General features: G+C 43.8%; 1 protein-coding gene across 2 annotated transcripts in view; it reads right to left on the bottom strand.

Moving 5' to 3' along the window:
* Prkcb (protein kinase C beta) overlaps window positions 1–24,926 on the bottom strand; it is a 340,194-nt gene that overhangs the window by 102,416 nt on the left and 212,852 nt on the right. For both annotated transcript variants that reach the window (XM_036191311.1, XM_036191317.1), the window contains exons 6-7: window positions 7,617–7,773; window positions 6,382–6,516 (exon numbers count right to left, since the gene is read on the bottom strand). In XM_036191311.1, the coding sequence (XP_036047204.1) occupies window positions 6,382–6,516; window positions 7,617–7,773 (292 nt within the window). The remainder of the gene's footprint in view (window positions 1–6,381; window positions 6,517–7,616; window positions 7,774–24,926) is intronic.

The raw sequence follows: 24,926 nt of genomic DNA, 5'->3' as shown, positions 1-24,926 counted from the left end.
TTCTCAGAGCCATCCACTCCAGTCCTGCGGATTTATTAGGAGATAATTAAAGCTGTACACGTAAGAGTTGAGCGGCCAGTTTGTTATCATGGAGTTATTGTTTATAGGTATGCATTTCCCACCTTACAATGAAGGACTGTCTGATGGAGGCAGAGTCACAACATGGGTCACATGAAGCTGTAAGAAATGATGTCTAACAGCAGCTCAGATAGGTCAGAGGACAAAGAACTTGCCTGTCAGCCAAGAGGATGGAGTTAGGAACCCCAGGTCCCATATAAAGCCAGATCCAGCAGCATGCATCTGTAACCCTACCTTCCTAGAAGCTCACAGGTCACCTAGTGAATCAGACTCTGCCTCAGACAAACTGGAAAATAAAGACTAACACCAGAGATTGACCTCTCAACCCCACGTGCACGCCATGGCACACAAGCACCAATCCCACAAGAGTATTCACACAAATGAACATGCATATACATACCCATACACACTACACCCATACATGTACATTTAAAAATGATGTGTCCAAGGTTATTGAGTGATGGGAACAGTGTTCATAATACAATGTGAGATTTTATTTTTATTTTGCAGGCAGAGGTGGAGGGACACACACCACCAGTTCCCCTTCTTGCTGACCTACACTTCTTCACAAGCTGCTTCAAGATACCTGAAGTTCTTGAGGCACAGGATTGCCTCAGGGCCTTTGCACATGCTGTTTTCTCCCTGGAGAGCAGCAGGGCTCAGTCCCTCCTCCTTTTAGACACACTGCTAAATGTCATCTTGCCAATAAATTCTTTCCTGAGAAAAGACTGAATGAAATCTACATACCAGCCCTGCTCCCAGAATTCTCCTTCCCTGTTTCCTGCTTATGTCTCCAGATAACATTTGTTTATCGATCTGGAACATGCATTTTTTTTTCCTAATGTAAAAGTGTTTCTCTTTTTCTCCACCTAAAGAGACAGCTCCCTGGGACTGAAGATCTGTTATCTGTTTAGTTCTCTTGTGTCTCCTAAGCACAGAGGGTTCTGGGCTGTAGATTTCCAAAGATTGAACAAGGGACAGTATGGTTGACATCAGTGAAGTGAGGTTATGGAAAAGCACTAACTGCAATAATGAAACCTCCATGTCAGGTAATAAGCCAGGAAGAGTTACACAGGTGCCAATATTGCTGCATTCATAGAAGGAGAAGAAACACTAGAAATGAAGAGAAACGGTTTCTAACAGTTTTACTAAGAGAGCCATGACAAGTGTTATGCACTCAGCTTAAGCAAACAAAATGAAAATATAAAGGCATACAAGGTCCACAAACCATGAAGATGTGGAACTCATCAATGCTGAGATGTGGTTTACCCTACAGACAATAAATACAATTGTTTTCAAATGCTCATATAATATATAAGGACACTGAATGCATCCTGAGTTTATTTGGAAGAAAAGAAAAGGAGGGAAGGAAAAAGCAATGAGGTAGAGAGAAGGCTACGAGTTAAGAGGAGAGATGGCTCAGTAGTTCAGAGCACTTGGTGCTCTTACAGAGGACCTGGGTTTGATCCCAGCACCCACATGGCCTCTCACAACCATCTGTAACTCCAGATCCAAGGAGTCAGCAGGCCCCTGCTGGCCTTCACTGGTATCAGGCCTGCATAGTGCACACACATACATGCAGGCAAAAAACGCTCATACACATAAAATTATAAAATACATAGAACTGTTTTGAAGAAAGAAAATCAAAGAAGCCTCATTCCCTGTCTAAACCATATGACTGCAACTTGACATAGGAATACTTGAAGACTTACTTTACGTTTGTGTGTGTGTGTGTGTGTGTGTGTGTGTGTGTGTGTATGCTCACGTGTGTCTGAGTGTATGTATGTGCACCATGTTCACACAAGTACCCAAGAAAGCCAGAAGAGGGTATTGGATCCCCCTAGGAGGCATCTGATGGAGGTACTGGGAACCAAACTCCATAAGAGCAGCAAGTGCTCTTAAGTGCTAAGCCCTCCTCCCCGCCCAGGAGCCAATTTTTAAATGCAAAGCTATTTCTCAAGGTTAAAGCATGTGCCTACGTGTAAATGCGTGAGAATGGAAATGAAAAAGATGAACGGCAGACCAGGAAACAGCAACGGAAGTCAGGATGTTGCGTGTCAAAACTTAAAGGGATTGTCTATTCCCCCAGTAGGGTTTGTTATTCTTACAGAGCTGGGTAAGGTAAGAAGAAGAAAACAAATAGCAAAATACTCAACCGGAGTTCAAAGACAAAGGCAAAATAAACAGACCAAGAGAAGAAAACAGATGTAGAATTGAGACACAGTCCCAGAGCAGATTCTTTGGAGAAAACAAACCAAACAAGTAATATAGATGAATCTCCAGCAAAACCAAGAGGAAGCAGGGAGACAGCATAAACAGACGCAATTAGGCACATAGGGGAGGACTTGACAGCAGGTACAGAGCTGGCAGCTCCGAGGCAGATGAGTGGCCGGGGGCAGGTGCTGCACATCTGGAGGCTTCTACAGCTGCCTCTGGGGGTTCTGCCACGTGGCTTTGAATCACAGTTGGGCATCACTGGACAACCAGGACACACTCTGTGGACTTCCTTGAGGTGCAAACATCATAGAGTGTGCTAACCGAAATCTAGGTGACAGGGCCCTCTGCATACTTGAGCTCTGGGCTCTAGCCTACTGCTCTTTGAGGCAAATTTGTACAGTATGTTCCCATCGATGAACACCAGAGGCACCTGCTGTATGACAGTATTTAACAAGATTTTTCCAGATCCCTTATCGACTTAGAGGACCACTGTTGGTGTCATACAGTACATAACTGTATAAGACAGCAGGATGGTTGGAGGAGCCCATCTCCTACCAGAGGGAGAAACTGAGTCTGCAAGAGGGGATGTGACTGATTGAACATCAGAGAATGTTAAAAAACAAAACAAAACAAAACAACTCTCTGGACAGCATGAGGCCCCTGAGTTTGGAACTATAACATCCACATAGAGTACCCTGAGTGTGGCATCAGAGGCATATAATCTCAGTGCCAGAAAGAATCTGGGGACTTTCCTGGCTAGCCTAGGTGAAGCTTCAGGTTCAGTGTGTCTCAAAAAATTGTTAATTATTATTAATTCTACTTTTTTTTTTTTTTTTTAGATTTTGTAGCCCAGGCTGGCCTTGAACTCATTTTATAGCTAAGGATAACCTTGAACTTCAGATTATCCCTGTCTCCACCTTCCCAGTGCTGGGATTACCGACTGACATCAACATATGAGTATGTGTGGCGTTGGGAGGGAACCTACTCATCTTATTATCATATCCAGGCCACATGTCTTTTCACTGTCTTTCTGTTTGCTTGGGTTAAATGCACAGCTCTTGTTAAGTTTCTCCCAGGAAAACTGTTTCAGTCAACAACTGTTTTAAGTAAACACTTGGCATGTTGTTGTTGTTTTCATTTAAAATTGTTTGTCTGAGAAGAACAGGCAAGATGCATCTCAGACTGAAGGCTGTGGTGCATACTGGGCTGAATGTGCACATAGCAAAACTAGAGGTGTGTGTGTGTGTGTGTGTGTGTGTGTGTGTGTGTGTGTGTGTGTGTGTGTATGGCGGTGGGGGGGGGGGTGTTGGGCAGCTTCGTTTCTGAAAATGGACTTAAGTTCCTCATGCAGTTTAATTGGTCTGGGAAAGAAAGGTGTCAAGGAATTACAAGGAGGGTGATACCCTGGCAAGTCCTACCTTCATAGATGACTGTGCCATCACAGAAGCTGGGAGGGGTGGGAAGGGTGGGGGAGACAAAAAGCTACCATCTCTCCATGAAGGAGTCTCAGAAATGAGGAGGCCCAGAAGGGCTGAAGGGGGTGGGGGTGGGAATGAGTCCTGGTGTGGCCTGGGATGTAATATACTGGTCCCTGTGAGGAGGGGACACACAGAGGAAGACAGCAGGCCAGGACCCGAGGCACAAGCAAGAAGCCAGTAAGAAGCCTCAAAGCAAGGTGGGGCCAGACCTGCTCCTGGGGTGTAGGGGTGCTTTTCTGAATAGCTACTCTGCAAGAGAGAAGCCTGTAAGGAACCACTAGCAAAACCCTACTCTGGCCATCATGAGGTCACAAACAGTCTGAGAAAGTCTAAGAATGTCTTCACAGAAGAAGCCATGTTTTTTATGTACCTATGATTTTTGCACCTGCGTGTTCAGCCCAGTGTCTGGCATCCAGTCAGAGCCAGTCAGTGGTAACTATCTTTATTACAATTATTATTATGGTCTCTCCTGTCTCACTTCTACCCACCAGGGATCAAGGATTTTCTTTAGCTGCTGTCAACTTGACTTGCCGAGGAAGGAACTCCTTGTCTGGGAGTCCGTGAAGGCGGGAACATGGCAAGAGGAAAGTATCAAAAACCAGGAAGGGGAAGAAAGGATGACCGAGCTTTTCACGTCACACTAGTGCTTTCTTCTTAGGCATCTCCTTTCTCCTACAAGGTCACTAAACTTAGTTGCAGCATGCAGGTGGCTCCCTGATCTGCAAAGAAAGATGTGAACTTTTGGGAAAGTGGGTTAAGACCTTCTTTTGATTCAGGCTGGTAGTAGATAGAGCCTCAAGACTGGGCTCCCATCACTCTATCATTTTCTGTATACATACGTTTAATGTAGCCAAGTTATTGCAGCCAACTTTTCCCCAAACACCAGTTTTTTAAGCTGTCGGTCTACTAAATCTTTCCATGGACTCAGCCATGGACTTCAGTAATGAGCTGAGGACAGCCTTGACTTATACTCATTATTTTACCAGAATGGTGTTTTAACCACTTCTGAATTGTGGGTTTTTTTTGTTTTGTTTTGTTTTTTAAATATCACCCCTCTCCCCAAGTTCCAGTCCCCATCACCTCTCTCATTATGTGGTCCTTGATTTGTTGTTGTGAATAATTTCTTGGTCAAGGTTCATCTCTGCTCCCCCCATGAGTTTACAAACACACATTTGTCTTCTACCTCATGCACCCTGAAGGACTAGAACATTCTAGCCATTTGAAGAAAGAACCTGTGATAAATCAATATGGGGCAGGGACTAGGAAGCTTAAGGGGGACAGTGGAGGATGTATGGGTTGGAAGATGCATCCTCTTTCTGTGAGATCGGTTTGATTTTTCTTTTCTTCCACTTGGAACTGAAAAAGTCCCAAGTGAGACAATTTAGAAAGGGGACAATTTATCTTAAAGAACTAAGAACAGGTCCAATCACCACTTCCCCCAAAGCGACAGTTCGGAAGCCAGGTTAGATCGTTGACCCTGACTCTCTCACTCAGATAACTATGAAGTGGTTGCCCACAGGGCTGATCCACTTTCCTGTTGCAGATATTGGATGAGGGTGCCTCGTTCTGGCATTAGAAGGGAGCAAAGCAAAAACTCCAGCAGAAATGAGACATCAAGGCGACTATGGACAGGCTCAGGAGGCACTGCCAACAAGGACACACCTCCTTAAGGAGTCAAGATTGGCCAATGGGCTGCTCAGATATGTCAGGTAAACTTCTAAGATGGCTTTGGTACCCATGAGGCTGTGTGCAGTAGGGCAGAGATGATAAACTAGAGACAGGTAAGAACTGTGGGCAAAAGAGAACCATGTCCTGACATTCAGCTCTTCACAGCTATAGCCTTATCAAGTCAGAGTGTGTGTGTGTGTGTGTGTGTGTGTGTGTGTGTGTGTGTGTGTGTGTGTGTTCCTCAAGGAGAAAGGTTGATATTGAGTGCCTTTCCAATCACTCTCCACTTTACTTCTTAACAGTTCTTTTCACTGAACCTGGAGCTCACAAATTGGTCAGACTCACCCCCTGCCAGTGAGTTCTAGGGGTTTTCTTGTCTCTGGACGCCCCCAATTTCCACCCTCTTTGCCACGCCTGTGCTGGGGTTACAGATACATGCCACTGCTGCTGTGCCCAGTTTTACATGGGTGGTGGGGGTCTGGATTCAAGTCCTCGTGCTTATATAAAAACAAGCACTTTACTGACTCAGCAAGCTGTCTTCTCATCCCTTTTAATAATAGCAACTAATTAGTTTTTTAATCCCTGGGCATTAAATGTAGGGCCTCGTTCATGCATGCTGGGTATACTCATCACCACCCAGCCATCTCCCAGGCTTCCTTTTACTTTATTTTGAAGCAAGCACTCAAAGTTCCCAGGCAGGCCTTCCCCGGGTTGTCCTCCCAGCCTCAGTTTACCAAGTAGCTAGGATGAAAGTCCCCTGCCACCAGGCTCAGCTAACTCCCATTTTGTAAATTGAAGAGCCAAATAAGGTACACTCACGAGGCCAAGCCAAGCCAGCAATCATTGCTTTGGACTTTTGTTTTCACATTGCAATTTTAATTTGATCCCTTGTCTGAGGGACTGACTTGCTTTGTAGTTTCCAATGCAGAATCCTGCTTACCAGCCATCCACGCCGGCCTTCTGCAGTTCCGAAATCCCAAATGACAGAGACCCCATGAAGTCATTCCTGCTGGTCAGGTCCCAATCCCAGATCTCTACGGACAGTCTTCTGTCTTTGTCTGATTCCTTCAGCTGACTGGAGGGAGAGAAAGGGAGATTCAGGCAGCCAAGGACATTGTGATTTCTCAAGCAGATGAAGTATGCAAGAGGATGAGCGACTGAGATAGAAACCTTAACTGCCACGAGCTGCTGCAGGAGGCACACTTGGGAGGAAGGGCTCATTCTGTTTGACAGCCTGTTGCTCAAACAGGTGGAAGACCGAAGCCAGCTCCAACAGCAGCAGGTCTATCTGTGGCTATTGTCTCAGTCTTTACTACCACGGACAGTCACTGGGAAAAAATTCCTATAGCCAAGACATCACTGGGCATGCATGTGCGTGCATTTGCATACTTGTGGGTTGGATATGAAGTAGAGAGACTGCATGGAGAAATCTCTTGCTGGAGTCTCAGGGGAAACTGTTCTGCAACATGGTCCTGAGAGGCTCAGCTAGTCCTTGCTTTATCCTGAGAAAGAGGCAAGGCTATGAGGCTGCCCCCGAGAATCAGGACATCTGTCTGTGGCTGCAACATGAGCTATGGTGTCAAACTACACAAATCTGCATCCTGCTCAGTCTTCTTCTCACCAAGGGGCTTCTTTAGCAAGCCTTGTGCATAAAGTAGGAATGAATTAGCCAGCAGTTATTAGTCAGATTACTTAATTAGTGCTTTATAGTACATCATATCTGCTCAGTAAATACCAGCTATTATTATTAATGACTATTGGCCCAGACATATTGAGAGGGGACCCTCATACTCTTCCTGGCCAGAAAAGATCCTGAAGTAAAGCTGATATAGTTCTCCCAGTAGGCTGCAAACCCGGTGCCATGTAAACTCGGCCCTAAAAATACTGTCAGTATGACCTACAGAATATGCCCTACTCATTTAGCTTCACCAAGCAGCACGCATGTTCGGTCCCATCCAACCCACCTTCACACATGACAAGCAGTCTCAACTCCATTTTCAAAAAATCTGATTTTCCCTTGGCTCACAATACTGAAATTCAGATGGAAGGGAAAGGAGGAGGGGAGAAGGGAAGCAAAGAGCAAAGAAAGGAGACAGAAGCTAAGGAGGGATGGCCCGGCCCCTGATGACCTACATCCTCTGTCACCCATGCTGAGCCATCATGTTTTGCACTTACAATCTGAAGGTCTCGTTCCACTCGGGGTTGAGAGAGCACTTGATGGTCCTGGTCTTCTGCTTGCTCTCACTTTTGGGATCAGGAATCAGTTTCAGTTTGACGTAGGGATCTGACAAGCCATTGGGGTCCATAGGTACAAGATTTTTAGCATCTCTTACTGAAAAACAAAATGCAGTTTCAATATTAGCAACATCCAAAACATTTAAGTGTCTGTTAGTGATGCCTGTAACACCTACAGCAGGGTCCTGGGCATCACGCCTGCCTGAAAAGAATTTTATTAATATCAACAGCTAGAGAGGCATGTAAATGAGACAACCTGACAGGATGCAGATTCTGTTCCATACTGTACAAAAATTATTCTTAAAAATCTTTCTTATTTGCATATATTAATTATGCAAAATAATGATCCCTTGTAATATTTTCATGTGTGTATATAACACATGTGCTGGCTAGGTTTATAGCAACTTGACACAAGATAAAGTATTTTGGAAGAAGGAACTTCTTCTTCCAAATGCCCTCACCAGATTGGCCCAAAGGTAAGACTGTGGGGCATTTTCTTGATTGATGATGGACGTGGAAGGGCCCAGTTCATTGTGGGCAGTGTCACCTGAGCTGGTGGTCTGGGTTCTATAAGAAATCAGGATGGGAAAGCCATGAGGAGCAAGCCAAGAAGCAGCATCCCTCCATTGCCTCTGCATCAGTTCCTGCCTCCAAGTTCCTGCCCTGCTTGAGTTCCTGTCCTGACTTCCTTAGATGATGGACTGTGATGTGGAACTGTAAGGTAAAATAAACCCTTTCCTCTCTGTGTTGCTTATGGTCATAGTGCTTTATTAGAGTAATAGAAACCCTAAAACAACATATTTTATGTTCAGCCTTCCTAAAAATTGATTTGTGGCTTCCATTTTGCTTTCCCTCCTCTTTACTCCTAAGACACATTGTAATTTTTCTAAAATTGTCTTCCCTAAGGCCCACAACAATCTGCCCCTTTAGTTTTAGCATGATAGTGTCATGGTACAGCAAGCATCTGTGTTCCTTTTTTATTTTGGTAATAGTCCATTTCATAGCTAGGCCATATTTGTTTATCCATTCATCATGTGTCAACATTTGGGTTGCATCCACTTTCTGGGTAGTAGGAATGTTGCTGCTATGAACATGTATGTACTCAGACACAGTGGTCATGTCACATGCTATGTGATAGTCAGTCTCCATTGAGACTTGGTTAATTGACTGGAAAGGACATTAGGAAAGTACATTTCTGGGTGTGTCTATGAGGGCATTTACAAAGATGATTAGACCACAAGGGCTCTGGCTGAATGTACAGCCTAATCCACTGATGGACACCAAATAGGAATCAGCTATTGGAAGGTGGTGGAATTGCAGAAGGTGGAGCCTTTAATCCCAGCACTCGGGAGGCAGAGGCAGGCAGATCTCTGTGAGTTCGAGGCCAGCCTGATCTACAGAGTGAGTTCTAGGACAGGCTCCAAAGCTACACTGAGAAACCCTGTCTGGAAACAAACAAACAAACACCATTCCCACCAAAGTCAGGAATGAGACAAGGATGCCCATTTCCACAGCCGTCACTCCACACTTTCCCTAAACGTTGCACAGATGCAGCAACACAACAAAAACAGGAATTCTCAAGCTCAAGAGGACAAGAGTAACAGATGAGAGAATGAAAGATTGGAACATCTTCCACCTCTTCACTTCCTCCAACGTTCACGTCCACACACTCACAGTTCTTTTCCCACAATGGTCCACAGACCCTCTTCTCAGGTCCACTCTAACACCACCTACATTATTTCCATCCCATTAATTCTGTTACTCCTGGCAACAATTGTTCTCTCACCAATCAATCTGTCAGACCAGACACATACTGTCTGTCCCCCTACCCTCTTCTGCTTTTGCTCCATTTGTGTGGCCTAGACTTTAGGGTGCAGTGTAATGGTTCCCCTGAAAACACTCTAAATTTCTTTCTGGTTTCCTTATCTAACAGGACACAAGTTCAATTCAACTATCTTTATTTTCCTTCATCCAATCAGCTGACCACTGCTGAGAAAAAAAGAAGAAAGGGAAGGGATAGATGGAGGGAGAGAAGAGGGGAACAAGATGGAGGGAGGATGTATGGACATTCAATCAGAGGCGGGAAGGAGAGTGGAAAGGAAGCGGGACAGGAAGGAAGGGAATTTCCCTAAGGTCATACAGTCAGTAGGAGTCAGGACTTAATGAATGATATTAAAAGAGACATGGATGGGTTTTCCTCTGCTAAACATGGGCTGACACTCTTGGACATATGCCCAAAGGATGTTCAATCTATCACAAGGACACTTGCTCAACTATGTTCATAGCATCTCTATTCATAATAGTCAGAACCTGGAAACAACCTAGATGTCCCTGAGCAGAAGAACTGATATGGAAAATGTAGTACATATACACAATTACTCAGCTGTTAAAAACAATGACATCATGAAATTTGAAGGCAAATGGATGGAACTATAAAAAAAATCATCCTGAGTGAGGTAACCCAGACCCAGAAGGACAAACATGGTATGTACTCACTCATAAGTGGGTATTGGCTATAAAGTAAAGGATAACCATGCTACAATCCACAGACCCAGAGAGGCTAGGTAACAAGGAGTGTCCAAGGGGGGAATATATGGATCTCCTTGGGAGGGGAAAATAGAAGAGATCTTGTGGGTGGACTGTGGGGGTGGGTGGGGATGGGAACATGAGGATCGAGTGGGGGGTTGTAGTGGGTAGCCATCCCAGCATTGGCCTGGAAGTTCCAACCCCCATTGAGGCTTCGGTAATGATCACGCCCACAAGGCGGGGCAGAGGAGGAAGCGGAAGACCAAGGATCGAGAGGAGCTCTCTCTCTTGGTTCCGGGACTCTGGACGCTGGAGGTAGACCGAGCAGAGTTCTCCAGAGAACACCGCCGGACTGCACTATACCTTTTCCAGACCCTGCAACCTACCCCTTCACTTGTAAGTTATCCCACAAAATAAACCTCCCTTTTAACTACGTGGAGTGGCCTTAATAATTTCACCAATAGGGGGTAGATGGAGGGGGAGAGTACTGAAAGAGATGAGTGAAAGGTGAGACATTTTAGGGTCAGGTAGAAACCTGGTACAAAGAAATCTACCAGGATGACCCCAGCTAGGACTTGTAGCAACACTGGATATGTAGCCTGAACTGGCCTTCTCCTATGACCAGATTGGTGACTATCCCAATTGTCATCAGAGAGTCTTCATCCAGTAGCTGATGGAAACAGATGCAGAGACCCACAGCCAAACATCAGACCAAGCTCAGGGAATCTGCTGAAGAGGGGGATGAAGAAATGTAGGAGCCAAAGGGGTCAAGGACACCACAAGAAAATCCACAGAAACAACTAACCTGGGCTGATAGGAACTCCCAGAGTCTGAACAGACAACCAGGGAGCCAGCATGGGACTGACCTAGGCCCTCAGCATATATGTGACAGCTGTAGTTGGGTTTTCTTGTGGGTTCCTCACAGCGGGAGCAGGGGCTGTCCCTAACACTTTGGCTGGTTTATGGAACCTATTCCTCACACTGGATTGCCTTGCCCAGCCTTACTACAAAGGGTGGTACTTAGTCTTAGTCCTAATGCAAGTTGATATGCCATGCTTTGTTGATGTCCATGGAGGCCTGCCCCTTTCTGAAGAGAAGCAGAGGAGGAGGGAATAGGGGGCGGGCAGAAGGGAGGAGAGGAGGGAGGGGAAACTGCAGTTGGGATGTAAAGTAAATAAATTTAATTAAAAAAAAAAGACATGGATTGAATTCATTCTCCATCTCAGTCACAAGTTATATCTCATTTTGTACCAAAAGCAATAAATGTTCCTCTCTGGCCTTGATTCCATTAAATTCAATGACCAGGTTCCCACTATGCCCTAAGTGTTCTGTTCTGTTCCAAGGAGTCTGGGGAAAGCATGAGATGCTGATTCTGTCCACAAAGAACATGCAAAACCAAATCTGTTCAAAGTGTAATTGACTTCTGATGAGACAGTAGGCAGGCCACATAGTGCTGTGGTTACAGAGCAGGCATCTCACCTAGCCTTCTCTGTAAACTTTGAAATTCCTTTCTTGATCAATAAAATACGTTGATGTAAAATTGGACAAAGAATATTTGGTGGAGAACCTAGAAAATATTCAATAAACGTTAACTGTATCACTGTTGTCTCATCATTATTAATCAGTGGCCTCAGACAGCCCTTGTCATTTATTTATTTCTGCAGTCCTGAGGGTTGAATGCAAGGCCTCACACATGCTAGACCATGTTGACTTTTTATTTTGAGGCAGGAGCTCACTATGTTTCCCAGGCTGCTCTTGAATTTGTGATCCTCCTGCTGCTGCCTCCTGAGCAGCTGGAATGACTCCGTGTGCCTCCAGGTCCACTTTGTTTCTTCATGAGAACCAGGTAATGGACCTTCCCATTTGCAACGTCACCAAGAGTGCTCTACAAAGCTCTTAAAACTACTATGCCTGCTCCTCACCCCCATGGATGGACGCTGGTTCAGTAGGACCAAAGGGAGATGTGTTCCTTTGCTTTTCTAACGTGTCTCAGCATGTGGTGGAGGCTGCTGGCCCATGGAGCACACACGGAGTAACACAGCTCCAAAGAGTGATGCTTTCCTGACAGAACACAATCCCCAACTGTTATTTTCTCTCATCTCTCACGTCTTCCAAGGAAAACAGCATGTGCCAGTTTCTAGCCCGGGAATGACGCTTCGATCACATAGTGATCTGCATGAAAACATGAACTGAGTTCTTGTGAAGGGCCATAAGCCTGTCTGTCTGGATGATTGGCAAAACACATGCATGTAGAAATCGCTCATGTCTCTTCTCTTTGGGAAAGCCACTTCCCTGGGCTCCTTGTCATATGAAACAACACCCTAGTGACAATCACTGGGAAGCAGTTGTCTGTTTTAAGTTTAGGATTCCCTCCAAATGCTCTCTGATGGGCTGCGATGCAATGTGTACTGAAGCTTTCGTTCACCTTCTGCTCCCCCTTCTTACAGCAAACATTCCTCATCCAAGCATTAGTCCACCTCTCCCATCATCCTTCCTAGACTTTCTCCCATCTCTGTCCTCTAGAATCTAGCCCGTCTATCAAAGGGGCTAAAAATCTCTGGGAATGAGTAAGAGTAGAATTGATTCAGAGCTGTTGGCTTTCACATCTCCAGGAGTATGGCTGCTTCAGATCCACTGCATCATGAACAGATGACAGGTGCTGCAGGCTTGGATTCAAAGGCCCGTCCGCTCTGAAGCTTTTCAAAGTCAAGTCGTGTGTCCCAGCAATGAGATATCCTCAAGAAATGTTTCCCAGCTGTGAGATATGCTTCAAGGAAGCAAATCTCTCCAGACCACACTTGGCTAGACCAACTTTGATTTTTCTTGATAAATGTCTCTTTACTATCTGTGTTGAAATTCAGCCAGCGCAGATGGTACAATATGCTTCACACAAAGCAGAAGCACCCATCCCCTTGGTGGAAGTTAGCTAAATGCACAGGAGAAGAGCATGCTGGGACAGAAAACATGTCTTCTTTTGACCATGGACCTAGTGAGGATCAAATCAACCCTAGCAGGTGAAACCACGCTAGTCTGATGAAACTTCCCCAACACAGTGTGGGGAGAGACAGCACCGACATTATTGACTTTCCTAGGAATTGTTCTTCAAGAACTTTCCTAAATGTTTAACCCTCTTCCCCTACAAAAAAATAAAAATAAAAAAGGCTTGAAAAAGTCTGAGGAATTATGGTGTTTTATGGTCCCAATACTGGGTTATATAAATGACGAGATGGTTTTGGTTTGGTTTGGTTTTTAATTAAGACTCTTTTTAAAGGAAATTTCCTTGGCATCCTGAGTCCCCATAGGTCTTCGCTATGTGTGTTGAAACAGTGATTCAAAACCACAGTCATGGACATTGAGACTGAGAATACTTTCAATAAGGGAAATAAACACAGCACAGGGGAAGCTCTCCACAAGGTAGGGCATATCTGGACTGAGAATAACTTCATACCTGCTGAAAACACTGAGCTAGCACACACACAGAGGTTTTGAAGACACAAGAAACAAAAATTATTACAAAATAAAGCCCATGTTTAAGAAAAATGTCTGTGTGATTCTGTAAAGAAATTGAGCTCTACATTATTAGATAATAGCAGTGGGTCAGTGGTACATTTCCCCATTTGGATAATTAGACTGCACACTTAAGAGAATGTCTTTGACCTTAGAAAATATATGCTAAAGTATTCTGAGGTCAATGGGGATCATAATCCCTTACTGAACTCTCAAATAGTTCAGATTAAAAAAAGCAATTATCTAAAAATGTTTAATATAGAGGACGGAGACTACATTAGGCACAATAAACTACTAGCCAATCAGGTGGAAAAAAATATATATAAGAGCTTTTAATACTATCTTTGCCTCTTCTCTGTCATTTTGAGACTACATCAAAATCAAGTCTCCTTAAAAGGCCCTCCAAATCTTCCACAGGGAAGCACAATAAAGTGCTTTTCTCACAAGGCTTGCATGAACTCGAACATACAAACATCCAAAAAGATATGCACACAGTTATTTTTAACTAATGGTTACATCTGAGGGGACAAAGGGCACTGTTTGGAGGTAGGAAGCAGAAGAACATTGGCCTTATCAATCATAGTCTGAATTTCTTACAAAGAAAATATGTTCTTACACTAATTATGTTATTAAGTTGCATGTCAATAGTATCTGAGAATCCACTGTCCTGATCTTCAGAGTTTCCACTCCATTCCCCCAACAACACCACAGGGCAATTGGATCTTCCCGGTGATGCTTCAAAGCTGTAATTTGAATTACAGAACCCAGCCATTTACAGGCTCCATGCTAAATGCAGAGTCAAGACATCCTAATTGAGACCAGTGGGACTCCCTCAGCAGAGGCCCTCTGTGAAAGCAGGACTAGAAACAAACACTGACTGAACATAGGAACACATCTCCTACTACCTTGTCCTGGCCTCTAACTCCAGGACCATTCTAGTACTGACATTTTTCCTGGACCTTTGGTTAACCCTGTGGACATGTGCTACATTTCCTCATCTAGATAATCTTATAACACATATATTAAAGAATATAGTTACTCTTAAGAAATATACATTGGGACACTTTAGGATTAGTGAGACTATGACCCCAACTTATTCTCAGATGATTCATGAAAAATGCTCATGTAAAGAAGTATTTACCAGAGAGAGCTAAAAATCCCCACACACTCTGTCACGCCCCCACAGGAAGCTTCTTTAGTCCACAGTCTATGTTTGGGTCACTTGATTTCTGCTTCTTTATTATCCATGGCATTTCTAACGCCATCTTTCTCTGGTGCTGTGGCTTTGTGAGCCCTGACTACCCCCGAGTCTCCTTCCTCAACCCCTTCACTAGTCACATTCTGTGTATTGCCCCTGATCTTAAAGCAAGCAAATGTGGGATTTTAGGGAGCCTACATGCAGACCCAAGTCATCCGGAGCACGTCAAGGCCCCACAGGCTTCTGGCACAGCTGGCCTCCCAGGGCTGCTGGCAGAGGTACAGTTGTCACACGTCTAATTATCCATGTAGAGTCAAACTTCCAGCTGGGACTGTCACAGTGTCTGTTGAGAAAAGAGCCTGTCAAGCTACTGCAAAGTGAGAAAAAGGTGGAAGATGATGTAGAGAGCTAGAGAATGCCAGACCCGGGCTTAAACTCCCCCTCTGCCAGGATGTGCATTAACTGGGTGTTTTAAATCAAAAGATTTCTTGGAACCTCAGTTTCCCTATTCCTAAAAAACAAAACAAAACCAACTAACTAAAAACAGTGCTGGCAATGGAGCATGGTGATGAGTAGATCTTTGAAGTTCATTCACTAGCCACCTTAACCAAATTTGTGAGCTCCAGGTTCAGTGAGAGACCCATCAAATAACAAGGAGGTTGAGTGTTCACCCTCCCAAATGATCAAGAAAGATGCCCAGTGTCAACCTCTGGCCTCCACAGGCAGGTGTACACACATGTTTGCTCATATGTATACATACACACACTCACAAACACACACACCACATACATACACTCACAGGCACAACACACACACACACACACACACACACACACACACACACACACACACATGCATATACACACAACACATGCCTAGCAGAGATGAACTAAAAGAAAACAGAATTTATTTGGGCTGATGCTATCATTAGTTTCAGGCCCTGGTTAACTATCTTCATTGCTTTTAGGTCCATAGCCAGGCAGAAACATCCTCGTGGAAGAATGTTGTGGGAAAGGCTGCTCACTGACTGCATGTAAGCAAAAGGAGCAAATGGAAGATGCCAGGATAAGGTTTACCCTTCATAGTCATGGCCCCAGGAACCTACTTCCTCCATCTGGTCCCCATTTCTTAAGAGTCCATTCAGTTGTGAACTCACTGGTGGGTTGATCCATTGATGAAGGTAGCATAATCCCAACTGTCAAGGGATCCAGCCTTTAACACATGAGCCCTTTGGGAAGACAAGACACTTTGTATCTGCTGTAGCCTCACCCTAGTTACCAGGATAGTGATGTTTAGGGAGGAGGTAGAGCTCATGGCAGAAGTCTAACAAATGCCGGTTTCCTTTTCCAGTAGAGAATGTAGACCAAATCCTATGATGAAAATGTACAATGACCAAGATAAATTTCAGGACTGAAACCGCATCCCTTCGATGCGATCTTCATACAAATGAACCCCAGAGGAGGTAGCCTGAGGATGATGGACGGTCTGAAGTCAGATGCAATAAATCCATCCCTTGTTACCAGAAGCTTCTTTCCATTGCAATTTAGTTACTTGGACTTTTGCCTGGGACGGCATCTCCTGTAAACTCCCAATAGCCTTCGAATTTTTTTTATTGACAGAATAATTGCACATCTTTATGGGGCATATTGTAATGCTTTAGTATGTTTATATATCATGTATTGATCAACTCAACGCACCTTGGTAGATTCTTCATCATCTCAGACATTTCTCATTCCTATGTGAGAAGAACATTCAAAAGCCTGTCTTCCAGCTATTTTGGATTCATGTATATTTTTATTTCTCTGGGCCTTTTACATTTTAACCCTCTTCCAAGCCCTCAGTTCCTTGGTGGCTCCCTTTCCTCTGGCCCACTAGGGAATTCGTGTGGTTCTCTTTCTCTCCAAACCTTTGCACAAAGGGCAACACTTTCCCGTCACTCGTGGGTGGGAACATAAACATCTCTACCTTCTTGTCTCTGCAGCATCCTCCTCCTTGACTATATCAGCAGGACCTTCCTGATGTCTGCCTGAGGGAGCATTCCATGGGGAGGCATCAGCAGCTTGATGTTATCATGCAGTTATGATCTTCAGCCACAGTTTGAGCCTTCTTCAACACCCAGTCACTCAGTCACACACTTCCTCGACCACTTCTGCCAGGAGCCATTTCACGATTTCCATTGTTAGAACTTGACTGGTTTCCCAGCTCTGTCTTGTGTGTCTGGTGATGATCTGCGCCAGGTGTCCAACAGAACTGTATGTGCCAATGACCTCTAACTCTACTGTATTTTCATCAAATAATGTGTAAGAGCCTTTGGGAATGAAATACAACAAGGTCTCTCTAGCAGGGAACTCTATCACCAAGTCTGTGGATATTAGACAAGAAAAGAATTCCTTTATTGAAGGTCTCAGGGCTCGAGGCAAAGGAAGTTGAGAGTCATTTTAATTCTGTTGTTAGCTTTCAGAGTTTTAAACCTTTCCTTCCTGTCAGAGACTGGGAAAGTGATTTTAAAAGTGGAGCTTTTGTTTGGTGTGTTTCCTTCCCAGGTCCACTCTTAGATTTGCTTTCATAACTAAAACATTCTTTCTATGCAGTTCATCGCTCGCCTTTCTTGATCACTTCAAATTGAGGTGATCTTCCGTTTGCTCTGACCTTTGCCCTGGGAACATTTGGTGCCCATTTACCTATGCATAAATGCCATTTGCTCTCCACATCTGTCATTTTGTCCATGATTATAGTTATTTCTTCATCTCTTGTTGTCTAGGAGCATACCCCTAGCTCGTTTCCATATCATTTATCACCCTTTATCAATAGGTGTCTTCAGCTTGCCATTCCTGTGCACTTCTGCTTATTTTATTGTTGTAGATAGCTTTCTAAGTAGCTCAGTGAGAACAGTGCTTGCCTAGCATGCACGAAGCCTAGATTCAATCCCCAATGCTGCATAAACCAAGAGAGGTAAAGCACATCTGTGATCCCAGTAGAAAGAGGTCTTTCAGAAGCTGAAGGTCACCCTCAACTCCATAGCAAGTTGAGAGAGATGAAATACACACAGGTACTCACTCTGCCCAACCATATCAACACAAGTTTCATTTTCAGCATCATTCTGTCCTTCGTGATTATTTGATGTGGCCTTTCTCTTAGTGAGACCCCTGGTCATCTCCGACCATTGCCCACCACTTTCGTCATGTGTCACTTTTTACTTTCCACCTACAGCGTTTTATGGGTCTTTTTGTTTTTTTCTTTATTTGTTTTATGGAGCGCACATGGGTACATTGAAATAAGCTATCACAACTTCAGGACCCAGAGCAGTTCCATCATCTCTGGGAAATCTTTCAAACCTCCCTCTGTGTCACCATCTTCTCCACCCACAAGGCAGCTTGGGCTGCCGCTCATCTGTCTCTCATCATTACAATGCTGTCTTTTCAATCACTAAATGTATAAATAGAATCATGCAGTATGAATCCATCCAAGAATGGCTCCTCTTACTCAGTATGATGCCTTTGAGAGTCATCCAAATTGTTATGCATATGAATAAATCCTTTTCATAGCTGAGTAGTGTTCTATTCTGTGGATGTATCATGGTGCGTTTCTCTGTTAACTGTTGAACACAATTGAGTTGTTTCCAATGGATAAATACCCAGGAGACAGACTAGTAAGTTGTATGGTTACATGTATGTTTAACCTCATATGACAGCAAGAGCTGTCCAGAGCAACTGTTCCTTCTGCGTTCTTATTCCATAATGAATGACAGTTCTTTGTTCTGTGTCTTTGCCAACAATCAACACTGGTAGTACGTCTTACTGCCATTGATTATTAAACTATTGAAATTGGTAAGTAATGGCACCTCATCTCTGTTTTCTGTTTCCATAGTTTCCAAAGTTAATGGGTATCTTTTCACAGGTGGGTTTATCATAGTAATGCTGTCTTAAGTGAAGCAAGAGTTTGTTTAACTTTGCAGTCCGTAATAGTCAGGCCTGGTAGCATAGGCTTGTAATGATCAGGAGGCTGAGGCAGGAGGATCAAAGCTTCAAAACTTCCCTGGGTAACTAAATGAGGTTCTGCCTCAAAATAAAAACTAAAAAAGAGTACACCATGCCTTGAGTTTAATTCCCAGTGCCACAAACTAAAAATCAAACAATAAAATTAAAACCAAACCACCTTCTTCCTCCTCCTCCTCCTCCTCCTCCTCTTCCTTTTCTTACTCACCCTCCTGTTTATCTTATCATATCATCATCACCATCATCATCATCACCATCGTTGTCTCTATTCTCTATTTCTCCCTCTCCCTCCTCTGGAGGACTTCACCCCAGGATCTCACTCACTTTAGCCCAGCAGTGTGTAAGTGGGCACCCATGCTTGATTCACAGCATCGTCTTCCAGGTTATAATTCTGTTTTCACTCTGTAGCGGTGTCTTTCGTGGAGCAAACACTTTCACAGGTTAATGAAGTTTAAGTCATCTTACTTCTCTTGTCTGAGTTTTATTTTTGGTGCCATGTCTGTGACCTCTATGTCTAATTCCACATTATAAGTCCCCCACCGCTTTCTAAAGTCTCACACGTTCTCCTTTTTTCATTCATCTCTGCCCCTCACTTTGAGTTCATTCTCCCATGTACCACGAGGTGGAGGTTAAGATTTACTTAGCTTGTACACAGACATTCACTCATCCCAGAATCATTTGTGGAAAGCCTGGCCTTTCCCTAACTTCACTGCCTTTGTGAACGATCACTAGGTCGCCTTGTGTGGCTGTTTCAGACTCTCCTCAGCAGAGAGTGTCTGTCGCCTAGACCTCTCCCATCACCAATACCACCATACATGATTAGCACAGCTTCCCAAAGCAAGCCTCAAGGCTGAGAATTTCCCTCTTAGAACTTTCTTCTTCATCTTAAAAACGCAGCATACAAATTCTAAAACTGCCTTATTCATAATTTAAAAATCCATATGGCATTTGATTTAAATTTATAAATCAATCAACAAAAGCTGACATCTTAGGGGCTGGAGAGATGGCTCAGCAGTTAAGAGCACTGGCTGCTCTTCCAGAGGACCTGAGTTCAATTCCCAGCAACCACATCGTGGCTCACAACCATCTATAGTAGAATCTGATGCCCTCTTCTGGCATAAAGGTGCACGTGTAGGTAGAACACTCATACATAAAATAAATAAAATTTAAAAAGAACTGACATCTTGGGTTGGGGTGGCTCAGTGGGTGTAGAATACTTCTCTAGCATGCTTAGGATTCCAGGTTCGATCCCCAGAGCTAAGAAAAAAAGGAGGGAGTGAAATTAGTGGAGCCTACCAATCCATAAACATGATACAACTCTGGATTTTTTTTGTAATGTTCTTTCCATTTTTAAAATAATTTTAAGCATATTGATTCAGACATCTGTTATTAGATTTGTACTTGAATATTTCATTTAATGTTAGAGCTATTTTGCGTGTATTTTTTAAAGTTTGGTTTCTAATTGCTCATGTTAGTATGTACAACATACTTTGTGTGTGGTAACAGCAGAGTCTGCACTGTCCCTGCGTTCAGCCATCGGCTCTGGAATGTTCCTGTAGATTCCTGCCTGTGAGGTTGCTCTTAGATGATCATGTTGCCTGTGCACAGAGGAAGTATTTATGTTTCCAATTTGCTTGCCTTCTTTTCTTGCCCTATCACACTGGCTAGATCTCCAAATATATTCGGGAGCAGGATGGAGGCAGACATTCTGTATTCCCCGTGGCACAGAGGAAAGCAGTAGGTGTTTTGTGGATCCCTTTATAACATCAAAGATGTTCCCTTCTATTTCTAATATGCTGAGAACACTCCTTGAGAATAGGTATTGAATGATGTCAAGTGCTTTTTCTGTAACAGATGCTATATTCATTGGGTTTTCTTTCTTCGGATTATAGATATGGAGGGTCACATTAGGTGATTTTTGGTTATTGACTCAGTGCGGGACTGCCAGGGTGGAGCTTACTTGCTTAAGGCATATCACATTCTACATAGACTTCTGGGTTTGATTTGTGAATGTTTGGCTGAACTCTTGTATTTATTTTCTTAAGGGCTACGTGCTTATAGCTTCTTCTGGTTTTCAACTGGTTTTAGTAAGCTTCCTTCATGAAAACAAGTGGAGAAGGTCCTCTCCTACTTTCTAGAGAGATCTGCTGTCATTTCTCCTTTGAGTGGTAGAATTCACCAATAAAGATGTCATTTTAGGGGTCTGAAGAGATTGCCCAGTCAGTAAAGTGCCTGTAAGCATGAGGCTGTAAGTCTAGATTCCCAGAATCCATGTCAAAGGCTAGGTAGGCACAGCATCTTGGATCAGTACCCATGGGGAGAGTGAAACAAGCAGATTCCTAAAGCCAGACTAGCTGAATCCATGAGCTGCAGATCCAGTAAGAGACCTTGTCTCAAAATCATAGAAGTGGAAGCAAGGTCAAGGAAAGACGCCAACCCCTGCCTCCAGCGCCCCACCCCCCAGCACATACCCATGTGCACCTGCATAAATGTATACACACGTACACTATTAAGAAATATAGCACTGAGGCACACACACACAAGTACATATAACATACACACACTCTAACAAATATATAGCAAACACACACTAACAAAAAGTACATATAACATACATATACCACACACATACACACATGCACTAACAAGTACATATAACACACACACACACACACACACACACACACAATTTTTTTCATCTTAAGCATCTCTTTTATTGGGATGCTACAGTTTAATACATTGTATTTTCATTTTCTTCCAGTTCAACACATTTTCTAATTTCCTTTGAGATTTTTCTCTTTGAGTTAAACCATGAGTTTGTTAGAAGTTAGTCTTAAAGTCTCTGTATTTTCTCCAAGGGTTCTACTCCTATGGTCTTGGTTCCTATCTAAACACTGACAACATCTTGCTACATCTCCTCACTGACCTTCCAACTTGTGGGGAGCCATCACTGGCGAGCTTGCACTGACGTCCACACCGAGTCAACAGGGCCAACATATGTATCATCTCCCTGCCCTTTCCCACTGGTTTAGTCACTTTTCTGTTGCTGGGACGAAACACCATGACCAAGGCACATCACACAAGAAAGCATTTAACTTGGGGGAGGGGGTCACAGCTCCAGAGGCCTAGAGTCCATGACCGTCATGGTGGGGAGCATGGCAGCAGGGAGGCAGACCTGGTGATGGGGCAGTAGCTGAGCACTGACGTCTGACTCACAGGCAGCACAAGGCAGAGAGACAGAGGGGGAGAGAGAGAGACAGGGAGAGAGGGAGGAGAGAGAGAGAGAAGAGAGAGAGAGAGAAAGTGAGAGAGAGGAGAGACAGAGAGAGAAGAGAGAGGGAGAGGGAGAGAGAGAGGAAGAAATGGTGGGACTTTTGAAGCCGCCAAGACCACTTGCAATGACACGCCTTCTCCAACAAGGCCACGCCTCCCAACCCTTCCAAACAGCTCAAATGTAAGTCTATGGAGGCATTCTCATTCAAACTACCACACCCATTTCATCTGCTCTCTTTTCAATGACACTTTGAAGGAGTCTCATCCGTCCAACTGTGCAGGAGAATCTGGAAGCCACCTGGGCCCTTCCTGTGGGTTTCATCTGTAGCTATAATCTTTTCATTGTACCATCTTTCTCTTTCTTAGTTTTTGTTTGTTTTTTTGTTTTTTGTTTTGTTCTGTTTTTCCAGACAGAGTTTCTCTGTGTAGCTTTGGAACCTGTCCTGGAATTCTCTCTGTAGACCAGGCTGGCCTTGAACTCACAGAAATCCACCTGCCTCTGCCTTCTGAGTGCTGGGATTAAAGGTGTGCATGACCAAGCCCTGCTCTTCATCATTTCTATGTGCTTGAGCAGTGCCCCTCCAATTGAACAATGATAATGCCACAGGGCATTTCGTAGTTCTTTTCACCTTGCTGTAATAAAACACCCTACCAAAACAACTTAAGAATGAAGGGTTCAATTAGCTCACAGTTCAAGCTACAGTCCATGGGGCAGGGAAGTGAAGGCAGCGGGACCTGGAAGCAGCTGGTGACATCACATCCACAAGCAGGGAGCAGAGACAGATGCATGCTACCGCTCAGCCCCCTTTCTCTACATTATCAAAGATCCCAGCCATGGAATGGTATCATCCACAACCCACAGTGGGCAGGGGTTGTCATCTCAATTAACATACTCAAAATAATCACCTACAACCATACCCAGAGGCCCACTCCTCAAATGACTTTCTGTGCCATTGAGTTGACGACACAGACCATCACGGAAATTGTGGTTTCTAACCCATCTTTGAAACCTGGCATTGTGCCTGGCGTGAGTGAGTGGTTGGCAGACAACAGTTCCTTCTAGCGTGGCTGCTTAGACACTCAGTTGTTCCTCTTCTAGTAAAATGAAGAGGCTCCTGGTTGGTTTCTGACCTCTAATGTTACTTTATCGGCCCCATCCTCCACACCCCAAAGTGATCTTTCAGACATTCAACTCTGACCATATGTTCTCTAAACAGAAACACTTCATAGAAAGTCTATTTATATTTTACACTATAAAACTAGGTCAAAGGAGAAAAACGATGTAATTATCTTTTAAAATGATTTAAAAGACAACTGAAAAAAATTCGGCAACAATTCCCTTTTTAACACTTAGGAAAAAAGGAATAGACAAATGCTATTCTCAATACAATAAACATATCAATGGCTTTCACCATGCTTCCTGGGAAAATGCAAGAGGCATATCTATTAAGACCACAATCAAATTAAGGATGCCCAGCACCACAGCTGTAACTTAACATCCTTCCAGAAGTCATAGCCAGTGCAATCACATGAAGGAAAAGCATAGGAGATTTGGATGTCAGAAAGGAGAATGTAAAATTATCTAGCATAGTCTGACTGAGTCTTAGAGAAGTCCCTGAAGGTTCTAGAAAGTCATTGACACCATATTTCTACTTTGTAACTCTGACCAAAATTTTCCATTTTTAATCCCAGTCATTTCAGTGGGAATTTACAAGAAGGAGCCCTTAAACATGCTGCTTTGGTGGAGTGTAAATTACTTTTTTGATTAGGAAAGAAAAAGTTACTGCAGATCTGGAAGGAACTGTTGAGTAATGTGAGGCCAGGCTTGTGTCCATCACTTTTAACAAACTAAATTCAGAAGGCTGACGATATGGTTCAGTGGTTAGAGCACTTGCTACTCTCGCAGAAGATCTGGATTCAGCTCCCAGCACTCATAATGGGCAGCTCACCCCTGCTTGTAATTCCAGCTCCAGGAAGCCCAACAATCTTATGGCCTCTACAGGCACCTGTACTGAGATGCACATACTTAAACACAAACACATACATATACGTTTTTCATCATAAAAATCTTTTTTTAAAAATAAATAAACTAGAGTCAGATGCAACTTGGATGTCCCACGGTTCAGCCACCCTCATTCTCCTGAGTTCTGAGTTTACATCACTATGAAACTCATGTAGCTTGTGGGTTCCATAACTGACTCCTCCTTAGAGTCAGAAAATTGGAAATCAGGGCAGTTTAATAACCCAATACACCCAGTTTAGTGTTAACTGTTTTCTATGCAGATGTCCCTGATAACTCGGGGCCCTGCAATTCTCAGGGTTACTCTATACCTACTCAGACCCTAGACTGGCACATACCCTGAGCCCTTAAGTATCTCCCCTCCACAGGAAGCATTTGAACTAGTCTCTACTGAGGTCTCTTAATCTCAGTCTACTTATGCCTGGAAGTCCCCAGTAATGAAGATAATTCCACTGCTGAGTCCTTCTAGGGATGCAACATTTATCACTTTGTGTAGGGCAGAGCATACAAGGCTTGATGGAGACAGGAGAAACTTGTCAGACCATTTGGATAAATCAGAGAACCCCCTCCCCATGAACATCTGTTCCCCAGGCTAGCCCTGAGGGTCTTTCAGTATACTGAGGACATCTGTTCTGGGAATTAAGCAGGCAAAAAGTCAGTTTTACTTCTTGTTGAGAGACCAGCTCCCTTCTGCTCCCTGTTGAGGGAAAAGCGGGGACAAACAAGACTTC

This window comes from Onychomys torridus, chromosome 1, assembly GCF_903995425.1.
Source record: "Onychomys torridus chromosome 1, mOncTor1.1, whole genome shotgun sequence".
NCBI classification, from domain to species: Eukaryota; Metazoa; Chordata; class Mammalia; order Rodentia; family Cricetidae; genus Onychomys; species Onychomys torridus.
The sequence above is the reverse complement of the archived record's forward strand: the minus strand, read 5'-3'. Positions and strand labels throughout refer to the sequence as shown.